This window comes from Rhinolophus ferrumequinum, chromosome 21 (genome assembly GCF_004115265.2).
Source record: "Rhinolophus ferrumequinum isolate MPI-CBG mRhiFer1 chromosome 21, mRhiFer1_v1.p, whole genome shotgun sequence".
Taxonomy (NCBI): domain Eukaryota; kingdom Metazoa; phylum Chordata; class Mammalia; order Chiroptera; family Rhinolophidae; genus Rhinolophus; species Rhinolophus ferrumequinum.
Window position 1 is genome coordinate 43,307,866 of NC_046304.1, and position 13,631 is coordinate 43,321,496.

General features: G+C 38.9%; 1 protein-coding gene across 2 annotated transcripts in view; it reads right to left on the reverse strand.

Moving 5' to 3' along the window:
• Nucleotides 1-253: 253 nt before the first annotated feature.
• PITPNC1 (phosphatidylinositol transfer protein cytoplasmic 1) overlaps nucleotides 254-13,631 on the reverse strand; it is a 218,491-nt gene continuing 205,113 nt past the window's right edge. The window contains exons 9-10 of one of the 2 annotated variants that reach the window (XM_033090041.1): nucleotides 8,296-8,414; nucleotides 4,122-4,473 (exon numbers count right to left, since the gene is read on the reverse strand). In XM_033090041.1, the coding sequence (XP_032945932.1) occupies nucleotides 4,468-4,473; nucleotides 8,296-8,414 (125 nt within the window). In that variant the 3' untranslated portion in view covers nucleotides 4,122-4,467. Of the gene's footprint in view, nucleotides 4,474-8,295; nucleotides 8,415-13,631 lie in introns of both variants that reach the window. The other variant, XM_033090040.1, reaches the window with a different exon arrangement.

Here is a 13,631-nt window from a genome sequence, read left to right on the forward strand (position 1 = left end):
TTGAGAAAAGAGAGAAGCTTGAGAAAGAGAGGAAGCTACACTTGGAAAGAAGATTGCTTTGTACTTTATTTACAACAGAATGTAAGAAAAAGTAAGTTAACAGTAATAAATAACTGGGGAAAAAACACAAAACAGCCATAAAATGACACAGAACAATGGCATGTGTGAGGGTCAACTTTTGTTTGCTTTGCTTGTAATCTGGAACGCTGTGCAACCCCAAACTTGGTCCTGTAGCTGTGGCAGTGGTATGTCAACAGACATTCTTTCGATTAAAAAAACCCAAAAAACACCAAGAGGCTTATCGTAAAGCATTTGTTAACAACAAAATTACAATTAATAACGCATCTGGGAAGTTCTCAACATATTCACATTTTCTTATTGCACTAAACTCCTGCAAAGCTGAAGCACTTGCATTTCAAATGCAAACCGATTGTTTGGAAGGTAGAACACAGAAGAACCTGGTATGTGCGGCCTCCCCAGGCCAACGCTGTGCTATTGTGTAGCAGTTCAGTTTCAGCAAGAATGCGTACTTTTAAAGAGTCTATCCGTGACCAGTTAGTCACTGGACAGACATTTTTTTTTTTAATTTCAGTAATTACGGCTCAGATGGCAGACGGTCCACTAGCCTACTGAGTCAGATGATCCATCAGAAAGGGACTAAAACTGTTTAGAGAATTCTTGTCTATTGGATTAGCTGAGTACATTATATGTAAATTGTACTCTGCCCTTTCTGAAGAGTAAAATTCCTATTGACCTAAACCACTGACCTTGCTGTCTCTGAGCCACGAGGAGATGCTAAGGAAAGGAGAATTTAAAAATACACATAAATATATCAGCCTTGAAATGATTTCTTGAGAAATGTCAGAATCTATTCTCTTAGGTCACTAACTTTATTAGCGTCTCGAAAGAAAAACCACATAATTACTTTTGGGGGTGTTGTGTTTTTTAAGTGTCTGCCTTCCATTCCCACAACTGCGCTCCTTAGAGAGTTATTTTCACAACCAAGTACATGGTTACTAAATACCTGCAGATAAATGAAAACCATTTCCCACCTACACAGATGCAAAACCATGAGAAGGGTTTATAAATTAACTCACCAACGAATGCCTATTGTGTCAGTTATAACGGTGGTCACTGAAAAATGTCACGGCCTCCTGTTTTCAAGCTTTTCCTTTGCTTTGTGACAGCCCAAAAGTAGAAAACTGAAATGGTCTTCAGAGCTAACTTCTGACAAAGTTTATGGGGTAAAAACACCGAGACTTTCTTATCCTGGGAAAGCACAGTCAAAGCGGCAAGGCTGTATGACAGTCAACGAAAAGCACATGGGCATTTTGCATCAGAAATTCACCCAAAGTAAGAAAATTGACAGCCATTTTGATGGTCTTCACTACCATCAGAGATGAAGATGGTGTGCAAGTATGTGTTCTTCTATGGGTTATTTAATTTGGCTACCAGATTAACCGGTGGTTTGTCTGATTCACCATACTATATTTATATATATAGGTATATCTATACAGGTATAATACAATTTTGGTGAATGAAGTTGAAGGTTTCCACATTGCAGACGGAGTCACTGAGTTAAAGATTCTATTTTCCCCCAAACATGCGTAATGAATTCAAGTTTCTGTGTGTTTTTTTTTCTTCTAAGTTTCCATCATGCAGCCATTTAATGTCCATCCTTATAGGAATTACTCACGTTTTATATACACATTCATTGCAGGCTTGTACCCCACAATAACAAATTCATGTATGGAGAATGTAAAATGACACTTGAAAATCAAGATTGATAAAATATTGAAGTTATTTACGCTTGTGACGACTGGATTAAGTAAGCAAAGTAGCTAAGCACCCTCCCCCATTTATTAAATGCATACAAACCACAGGGAGACAGAAAACTGAACATATTTTAAGAACACACATTTGATGGCTAAAAATCACACTATCACCAGCAGTTTGTAATTGATGTCTGTGGTATTGTGCTGGCTAAGAGAGAAAGAAAACTCACAGAAGGAAATCAAAAATTAGCTTTCCAAAGCATACAGAATTGTTGACCTTGATAGCGGAAGCTACTTTACAAAAAGGGAAAACAGCAGTGGTATGAATGGAAAAACGAGGTGTCAGATGTGTTAACAACCTGCACAAAATAAATCCGTTCTGTGCGCAAATAATGATCCCACCCCATCCGGATTTCAGCTTGCAAATCAATGGTAAGCAAATACACACACTATCACTGTCTTCTGAAAATAGAATTTTGCTTTCTAAAGCCAAACATTCTCATTGAGTAAGTACTACCGTGTGGAGAGGGGGAGCGTTGAGAAGTCCAAGGGGTTTAATAAAAGTTAAGTTTTCCCACAAGCAAAAATCATGCACCATACCATGCAAAGATGTCTTATGACAAGGCTATCATTCTTAGGGAAGAGATGCACAGTTGTTTTAAGCTATTGGCAACTGGGTATCCTTGAGTTCTGGGTTTATTTTTTGAGCTAAATGCCAACCTGTAGATAAAGAAATGATCTTGACAGTTTGATGTATGATTTCCACTTGGTGCTGGGCTCACGGGGTGGGGGCCTGCACCTTGGAAGAATTTGTCAACTTGAAAGACACTATGCACAGTGCTGAGCACTGAGAGAGAAGCAGGCAGGGTCCACTGGCTGAGAGGCTGAGAGAGGAGAATACCTCCTTGGTCTACCTTGTTTGCTTTGGAATCTGTTTGGGGAAGGTCCCTTTCCTGAGGTTGGAGGTTAAGGTCAGGAAGGCTAGCTGGGGGCTTCGAGTTGCCCAATTCCCTTGTTCTCTTCCTCTCTTGGAGGACAAAAGCAAATGCTAGATTCTGCTTGCCCTTCCTTCTGCGTTTAAAGGCAGTGAGGTGCGAAGGTGGCAGATTTTTCTCTTTCTGTCACTTGGATGAATGATCTTGTCTCCTGTCAACCTTGATTCTAATCTTGCATTACCACTACTCGAAGAAAAGAAAGTTAGAGGGGCATCTTTTATCACTCCTCCTCTTTACAAATTCTATTCATTCTCTCCTCCTCCTTGACAGTATTTCCTCGACTTCTGTGACATTCCCAATATTTGGATTTCAAGGAAGGAGCAAGAGAATGACAGTCTTTTCTAAGGTCCAGTGAAGGGCACTCTGTTCCAAGAAGTCTGGATGTTATTAAAAATAAAACCCGGAGGGGGATGGGAGACCATTTTCATTTTCAGAGTTTCCAAACCAGACATTCTGACAGTGTTCAAGTCCAGTGAGCTTACTCTACATCCTTGAACTTCTTTAAATGGGCAAATAGTCAATGAATTCTACTCAATTAATTGCAAATTCTGAGAATTTTAATGGATGATGGAAGCTGAAAAGTTAAGGTTTGTCGGTACCTGTAGAGAAAAAAGATATTTGCCTCACCTCGGCCTCTTGGTTCCTAACCCAACTCTTCCAAAATCAGTCAGTTAAGGTCACATTCATCCATGCAATTCTTAAGATTTCTGAGGCCATGAGGGCATCAAGGGGAAAGTTATTAAAAGACAGAAACAAGTGGAGTCTTTATTAAATTCTGTGAAAGGTATAAATATGTTATCATTAATTGCACTTGGAGCCTCTTTAGGTTGATAATTAAAATTTTCAAAAAATTTAAAGTGTTAATTAGGCCCCAAATCCTGAGTCAGACTATCCAAAACAGGAATCTTAGTAAGTATTGGTATTCAAGTATCGGTGGTGAGCAGTTCAAAATTTAACAATTAGGGATGTTACGCCTGAGAGTATTTTTGAGAATTTCAGGTTTCATGGAAGGAAACTGACTTCACTATTTTACCACACATTGTAACACACTGGTGCAAAGTTTGCACTCGTTTACCCTTGACGTCCATACCAACCTCATCAAATGCCCAGTAACAAGGCTACCTCCCTGGCTTCCAGCTGTGGCTACAGAAGATTGATTCCTTCTGTCCTTTGCGTCTTACGTCTTAACATTTAATATGACACTGTGTGGCATACCTAGGGAATCATATTATATGTGAAATTACTTAACCACATGCACACTCAGAGATCGAAGGAACATGTTTGAGTGACAAAGCAGTCTTTTTCTATATTAGAAGATTCTAAAAAAAAAAAGCAACCAAACCCCCAAAACGAAAATATAAAACCCCATGAAATATTCATAGGAAGTTACTCTGATTTGGGCCGACATGGCTTATTTGAAGAGTGGACGCCAGGTAAATTCAGGGTAGCTCTTTTCTCAGGGTCTGGAAGCGTGAGAGTTTCTGGGGCCGATTTTTTCCGGGGCCGATCTTTGGGAACCGACAGAAATTCTGGGGCGTCTGTGTAGAGAGGTGTGGACGGGGCGCTAGAAGGCGCACTACGCACTGAAGAAGGCAGCAGGGGAATGCTCGAGATAGAAATTGCAGGTGGGAAAACGCCAATTTTCTTGTTGGTGGCTTCCTGAGTGGCTCGTTCGAATTCTCGGACTTCATCCATTGTCATGTCTTCAAAGAAAAGAAAACATAGAAAGAAAAATGAGCAGCGATTTAGAAGAGACACACATGGAGTCATCACTATGCCTGTTTTAAAGGATCTATGGGGGCCCTATGATAAAGGGGTCCCTCCAGATTATACACCCAAATGATCGTTGACATGCTAAACCCTGAATTCGTTCTTTTCACTGAGGCAAACCTCTGAAAAAATATTCCAAGATTTCCCAAAACACTCTTCAGTGAGTATTTTAAGTATTCTGAATAGAAACAGTTCGGGAGAGTACGGACGAGTGAGAGAGAGAGAGAGAGGGAGGGAAGGACGGAGGGAGGGAAGGACGGAGGGAGAGAGAGAGAAAGAGAGAGAATGTGTGTCACGGGTATGGTGTGGTATAAGGAACTATTATTAGACCTGGCCATCTTTTCTATAAAGGGAAATAATTAAAGTAATGAATGGACCCCAAATGATGTATATTACTGTCCTTCAGATTGCCAAAGCACAATATACCCTTATAGGGTAAACAGGCAAATCAACAGAACTTCTCCACATGTTACCCTTTTATTCAATAAATACATTTTTTTTGCATGCTAGGGGTTACCTGTTTCCTAACTGTATATCCATCCTGAGATTGTTTAGATATAGTGTTTTAATTAATTCAGCTTAAAAAACAAGATGATGAAAACAACAAACCCTGCTAATTATCCTCAAACCCAAAACAAGACAAAACAAAAACAAACTATTTCTCAAGGAAACATAAAAGAATAGAGAACAAAGGGAGAAGATAATTTAATGAGTGAGAATTTTATTGAAAAGGAAAAAAAGCATTATTTGTCGTTCAAGAAACCAATTCAGTGATGCCTCATTTAACAGGCATTGTCACATGATGCAGACGTCTCAAATACCGGAAACTTTCTTAAATGAGAAAAAAAAATCTTTTAAATGTTAATCTTTCCATAATGTATTTAATGTATTAGATACACTTACAAACTTTCAAACAAAATATATCACTGCGCTTTAATTCTGTGACGACTTCTTTCTCAGGGTCTATTTGCTTTTTATAATTTGATATTTCTTCTCTCATTCTCAGGAACTCTATTATTATTATTACTACTACTACGATTATTACTATTGTTAAGGTTACGACCAATTATTCTCAGTCTAACTATCCCTGGTATCCTTTGCTACTTTTATTTGCTGGTAATGGGAAAACAGTGAACTGGGCTTATTAGAAAAAACACTGAATGAAGGCCTAAGAGCTTGGCCTTGAGTAAAAGGTGACATCTGCTGCCCAGGGATTTTCTTTATCCATTTTAGCTTCCCAGACACCCATCTTTCATCCTTAAACCTAGCACTTGAAACTTCCCTAGATGATATTGCATAAATTAGCATGAAGCAACACAGCTACTTTGGAAATATGAACTATGGAATGAATACCCATAAGATGGTATTACTCATTAGGGGAGATACAGGTATGCACATTATATATACACGTTAGGTCATACCATAACATGTGAGCAAACCAGAAATATGGGAAAAAAATCCTTAAGAGGATTTCCTGGAAACAATTATTAAAGTTTCCTGAAAGGGAAAGGTTTTACAAAGGAAATAAAAAAGTATGGCTGTGTTTATGTAATATAGAATTCAGAATATAACACGAAAAATTATACCTGCAAATGGCCCACTTTTTAAAAAATACTGACTATTAAACAAGCTAAGAAATGAGATTAAGTTTTCTTAAAAAGAGCGCTTTCAAAATAACACTGAGACTCTCAGAACCATTTCAGCAAATCGGAGTATGTTTCTGCTATAATAAATGGATGTCATCTTGGAGAAAAATCAGACTTGCTAACAAGTGTCTGAATGTAGTGCTTTCCTCCACACATCCAGCAGGGAGCAGAGATCACCCAAAGTATAGAATTGAGATTTTACACTCCCTCCCAGAGTCTCTTAGACATTCCCATCCTTGAAGGCACTGAAACTGCTCAATTGAAAAGGAGATTATTTCCTTATTGCCGTGTTCATGGATGTTAATTTTGCATGATTTCAATCTCATTTGTCCCTACTCGGGTTGATGATTATATTTTATTGCGCGCCCATGCAGTTTTACTTGTAATGGACTGCAACCCCTTGATTTCAACTGGTTTTCATTATGATAGAGAAGAAAGACAATGGAAAAAGCAAATGATCTTCAATTTGATGGGATTCCACAGAATAAGGGAAATGTTGTAAGCATTGAAAACAACAACTCTGTGTAACTTCTGGGGAGATAGACATCTCTTTGGCTGACGTCATGGAAACGCCTGTGAGTTGCAGTCAGAGAACACACGGGCTTTCCCATGGGGAGAACCATTCCACGTATCACCATCTAACTGGTCAACTGACCTTCTAACACTAATAATCACAGTAAAATGAAAAGAAAACCAAGCAAACAGACTTGAGCTGAAAGCCCTGAAAACTAGAATGAGACGAAGCACTGTGCTTCGTATCTTTTGGATGTGTGGAGTCTCCCCACTTCCTCTGGCTTCCTTTGTCGGGTCATACTTATAGTGAGTGAGCAGCTTTCAGAGAACAGCTGAGAGGGAACTGGTATCTAACATTCCTAAAAGATAAGGTAATTGAAAGGGATGAAAATTCAAGGGCAGTTCCCTTAAGGAACATCTCTAACTTGAGAACAGGGAGAGAGGAAGGGGGAAGTCCTATGGGACTTGGTCTGCAGATAGAGAGCATCACCTCGGCTGTCTTGTCAGAACGGTTTTCTGCAAATCCAATCACTGCATGCAAAATGGGGCGGAAGAGTTAGGGCCATTTCAACCTCAAGGGCAGTCACATGCATCCAACAGCAGCACAGGAGACTTGCAGGGCATATTCCAAAGACATGCTCTGAAAAACCTAACTAAAAATTTCCAAGGGCAACCGAAAGGTCTTCACAACTCCAAAGCATCCATTTACAACAAAAGCCATCTCTCAATTTTCTATAACTACATCATCAAGTTCTTAAAAATCGAATATGTGTTATTCTGGGGTATGAGCTAACAGACCTGTGGGCTCAAGGTGGTTCTCTCTCAAAGAGATCACAGCTCTGGCCAAAGATACATATAAGTGACTTAGTGATTAATTCTTTGTCACCTGTATCTCCTCTTCATTAGCACGAATGACTGCAATATATTTAAAATACTGGCACACACCGTACAGTCATCTCTCAATCTCCAACGTGCCACTAAATACCCCAAGGCTCTCTGGGGCTTGTCCTAAGTTCCGGGCTAGCTCTGGTTCGGTCCCAGCTCACCACACCTTCACTGTGCAGCCAGGGTGTATGTACGCAGCCACATCTGGACATTAACCTAGTAAAAAGGAACTGATGGCGTAAAACAGCTATAAAGAGCCGAAGAAACCATTTCAAAGCGAATGTGAAAAAAACCCTAAAATACCAGATGGGCCAGATGCCTCCCCTTGAACAAATAACTTAGTGTTAACTATGTTTCAAAAAGTTAGAGGCATGATGTCCTAGTTTTCATGTGACATCCTCTTTGGCCCCCCGCCCCCTTCTCTTATGGTGCAGGCTGTTCACCGAGACCACAAAATGTTTCCACTTTCCATGTTCTTGGTTTTACGACCAAAAACAACCAGAGAGTCAGGCGCCTTTAAACAATTGAAATGTCTGGAAGCAAGAGGTGACACTGTCCTATTCAGACCCAGCTCATGCTCTTCACCAACAGCCTCTGACGACACGTTTTCGTGGAAGAAGTTTGCGAATTGAGCGTTCGCAGTATCTCAAAGAGCAGTTTATGTGTACGTTTGGTAAAGGGTGGGCAACATGTTTTAAAAATTCTACATACACTTGTTTGGGCATGGCTCTCTATGTCATCCACAGTGGAGGAATGCTGATTGCAAACTTTTATGTTGGTTTGTTCATGCATGTTTTTCTCGTATTCCCGAACATCATCCATTGTCATATCTGAAAGAAGGTCAAGACGTTGGCAACTTCCGTTATTCAATGCAAACTTTCAATGGGGGGGGGGCGCTTTAAGGGAAGACGGTAGCTTAGCAGAAGCCAAAGAGAGGTTTAAAAAAGCAGGGGATCCACTAACTTTATGAAGAGTAAATCATAAAGTTAGTTACACCAGCCAAAGGGGGAGTGAGTACAAGGAAGTGAAGTCAGAATAGTCTTAGAACAGAGAAGAGGGGAACTTATTTAGCGGTCTCTTGTGAAGTGAGCTAAGTGGGTAGAGAGTATTAGCACGTGGGCAGTGCCATAGCCTGAGATCTCCTAAGCAGAGTTAGAAGATCCCTTCAAGGACAGGCTCAGCTTTGTTTGGTTTAATACTTACCTTCCATATACCTTTCCAAATAGCTTCTTTACATCAGTGCATTCATCAACAGAAAGGACACTTTCATTGCTATTATAGAAGACACGACGTAGAAGGCAGAGAAAGGATGTTTGCTGGTACAAGTGAGATTTGGTGCAATGCTCACCCCCATGTATCTTTGCACAGAATACTTGGTGTCAGAGAGTGCAGGCCTACCCTGAACTTCAAGCCTAGCCCAACAGCTTGAAGATGGCTGGCAGTACTTCCTCCCACACTGATCTATAAATAAAATGGCACATGACATTATGATTTTGGGCCTGAGTCTGCAATTTTTCAGTATTTCAGGATAATGACCTGTTAATCCAGTGGTTCTCAACGGGGGACAATTTGGTGACATTTTTGGTTGTCACAACTGGATGAGGGTGCTACTGGCCTCTAGTGGGTAGAGGCCAGGGATGCTGTGAAATGTCCCACAATGCACAGGACCCTCCAACAGCCTCCAACAAGGAATTATGTGGTCCAAAATGTCATGGTGCTGGGGTTGAGAAAACCTCTTACCCCAATTGATAAAATCTTAAGGAACCCATCCATCTTCAGTATGTGAAAAGCATAAACATGACAGTTAGTCTCACTTTAAATACTTTTGTTGTTTTATCCCCTACTTCCAGCCTACTCTTTGTTTGTTTGTGTTTTTTTTTTTACCACATTTTATCAAAAATTTTCCCAGATGGGGATTCTTCTGTTGCTCTCATGGCAGAATTTAACCTCATATTTCATTACAATAAAGGAACGATGAGCAATTGGTTAACTGACCAGCCTGTGCACTCGATCATTAATTATCTTGGTAGGGATTTAGAGTGGGTATTCACAGCTGGAATTGTTCCTTAGGTATTTTCTGCATCATGTGGTTTGGTGTCTTTTTATATCAGACTATGTGTGTCATGTGAGAGTCTCTTCATTCCCAAAGGGCAGACTTGCCAGAAGTTTATGATTTGATTCACTGTGGTCTGGGGCCAAGATGGAGGGCGGCTCGAAATCCAGACCTGAGCTATGTTATTCAGCTGAACCCCGCCCCCCACCCCGAAACTGTCAATCGAGAATGCTGTCCATAGCAATGTAAGTATCAAGAAGGCTAAGCAGCAGTCTGGCCAAGCAAAGAGCATGCTTTTCTTTTAGAAAATCGAGGTGACTGAAAGCAATAAAGAGATACTGCTTTGTGATTAGAACAAATGCACCTTAGTTAACAATAACAACACATTCTTTCAATACAATCACTTTAATTTCAGTGGCTGGTTATCAAAAATTTCTTAAACATTAATACACCTGGAATGAATACTGAGGTCATCTTAAGCTAAAAGTTTAAAAATTTAAATTTCTCTATACAAATGTTCATTAGATACTCCCCCCCGCCCCATGGCATGACAGCAATTCGGAAAACAAAAACAAAGGCATTTCAGTTTCTTTGTTCTATTGAATCCCAACAGAAATCATTCTTTATCTTTAATTAGCTCAATGTTAAGAGAGGGGCTGAAACTGTGCGACTGTGTACTTTCAAAGATATGTAATTTTATGGATGTGAAGAAGGATTTAATAACAAAGGTACTCATTACTGCCTTGTTCATAAGAGTGAAAAATTGAAAACAAACCCAGGGGACTGATAATACTATGCAACCATTAAAAATGATGTAGAAGCATATTTAACACCATAGAGACATGTCCTTGGTATATTGTTAAATAAAAAAGAGGCGGTAGAAAAATTGTACACATTATATGAAATCATTTTTGTCAGAAAAGCATTATGGACATTTTAAAAAGACTGAAAACATACATTTCAAAATGTTAACAGTGATTGTTTCGAGGGGTTGGAATTATAGGTAATTTTCATTTTTTTCTTTTTTGCTTATCTATATATTCTCCACATTTTCTACATCAAATACGTGCTACTTGTGTAAGAAAGAAAAAAAAAATTATTTAAAAATTCATTATTTGGGGTCATTAGAAGATGGACACCATCAGTCTGGAACTGGTAAGAAGACAAACTTTTTCTAGAATGTCTGCCTGGTCTAGAAATATAACCCTCCCCCTTTTAAATTAAGAGTTAAGAAACAAAGTTTCAGAAAATTTCACCTAATAGGAAAAAATCTCCCGATCAGACCACGTAAGTAAGAATGAATAGTCCTAGTAAAGTGGTTCTCTGAAAGATAATTTGGTCTCTGCTGAGGCAGAGGGAAAGTATGTTTGCCTGAATCCTGAACTATCCCCACAGACCCTACATGCTTACGGAAATGATATAAACATTTTCAATATTCCTTAGTCATTTATGGAAAGCCTAATCAAGAGAAAATGTCTCTGTTCAGGTTGTCTGGTGAAATGCATTACATCTTGCATCCGCCAAGTATATTACCTCAGGATCTATATATGAATCCATTTTTTTAGTTAAATTCAATTAAGTGCCCAATGATGGATTATCCTTTCAGAGATGATGCATTTTTATTACTGATTGATTTCCAATGATCAGAACCTAATAATTTAGGCTCAGATCTCTTTGTTTTCAGCAAACAGGTGCTTATGTGTATCAGAGAAACTCTTAATGAAAGAAACACTATGTCAATTATTTTGCAAGTAAACTGGTAATCACCCCTTAATTTATAGATTTAAAAGGTCGTAATTTACTTTTCTTAGGGTTTCTTAAATAAAGGCTTTTAAAACAGGTAACACTGGGCTAAACTGCCTGATTTTAGAGAATATTGGAACTAGTGTGGTATTTCTTCCAAGAAAGGTCCATCCTATTTGACAAAGACACTGGGCTATCAGAGGTGAACTGACAGAACAGCACTGGGAAGGAAGTATTGTGGGGGTATAAGTGCCTCCCCATTACACTTCAGTGGAATACGATTTCCTTTCTTTACCTGCTTGCTAGGCCATTTCTTTCCTTTACATTCTCGCCCTCTTTCAGGTGAGGGCAGAGCAGATACCCGTCCGTCTCCTATCCCAGCATGTAGAGGTCCCACTGAATGGAGCCTGAGTAGCACCTTTTCCTTGCCAGATGATTGGGGTGAGACTGGAACCTCCTCCTCCACCACCTTTGTCAAAGGAGCTCTGGACTAGGGGATTTGACAAGTGAGGAATCTTCTTCGATTTCCTACACCATGAACTTAAAGGCACTCATTAAAGAGCAAATATACTTCAACTTAGGAGTCTGGCTCGGTCCACTTCAAGCGTTTTCTACTTTTTAAATTAAAAAAAAAAATCTGGGGTTTAAATATTATTGTTGAATCACTCAAGTAATGCATGAGTTATGTTCCACAGAAATACTGAAAATAGTATTGGATATATAGAGAAAGAGTTTAACTAATTTTTTTCAATCCTACTGCTTCTGTTAATTACTTCTGAGATTACTATTGCCTGCCAGATTTTTTCCTATGAATTCACATGTATGTTACCACACACACAGTCTCATTTATTTTTACACTATGGAATCATACTATACTACACTATACACACTATACATATTGTTCTGGCTTGTTTTGCCCACTGATGGAAAATGTACATATTTCCATACCAATGCATAAGAAGAACTGCTTTATTCTTTTTAATGGTTGTACACAATATTCATAGTATGAGTGTATCATTACTTACTTGACTATATTCCTGTTAATGGACATTTACACTGAGACTAATTTTTAGCTTTTTTCAACAACACTACACTGAATAGCTTTGTACGTGTATACATGTGTAGTATGAGTACATGTGTAGTATTCCTTAAGAATAAATTTCTACAAGGGGAATCGCTGGGTCATAGGTTACGTGTACGTATCATTTTTATAAAAACCATTAATTTGTTCTTTTACCTATCCGAAACTGAATATTGTCACTCTCTTCAATTTCTGCTATCAGATGGGCAAATATTGTATCTTCCTGCTGCTTCCATTACATTTCTCGGGATTAGTAGTGAGGTTATTGGCCATTGGTATTTCTTCTCCTGTTGACCTATTCATGTACTTTACCTTTTTTCTATTGAGTTGTTGGATTTTTGATTGATAGGACCTCTTTATATATTATACATAGTAGTCCTCTGTTGGCTACATATATTGCAAGTATCTTCTCCTAGTCTTTCAACTTTGTGGTGGCAATTTTCTTACAATCAGTTTAGTTTAAGGAAAGCAGGTTGATTTCACAGGAAGTGGAGGCAAGATCATATATTTTAATGCCCTTTGGGATAGAAGTCAGTTGAACATACAGGGAAACTACAAATGCCAAGGAATAGAATGTCTGCAAGCAAGAATTTTGTACTTCATACTTGCAGAAGTTAAATATATGCATATATATGTTTATGTATATGTATTTTTTTAAGGAGGGCGCAGCTCACAGTGGCCCATGTGGGGATCGAACTGGAAACCTTGGTGTTATTAGCACCACACTCTACCAAACTGAGCTAACCCGCCACCCCTAAACATTTTTTTAAAAGAGTCTCATAACTCTGATTAAATAGCCTGTCTGATGGCACATTATGTTTTATTTTCTCTCCACTTCCAGGCTCCTCAGTCTAAATAGAAGTAATTTTTTTCTCACATTAAATCAAAATGGAAAACTTGACCAAGTGGTTGGGCTGGGGTCGGGGGGCAAAATGGTGGTTATCCTTTGGGTAGTATATTTTTTAACTTTTAAAAATGATTATAAATTCAATACATGCTTGTTACAAAGAGCTTAGGGTGGCTACACTTTCTTCTATTGAAAGTAGCCAATCCTCAAGGCTTGGTACATACCCTTTCTATGTAATTCAGACCACTAAGACCCAGACTTGTAATCTACAGTTGTGATATTTTCCTACAGTTCTTAATTTGGGGAAGGGGAGGGCCACCATG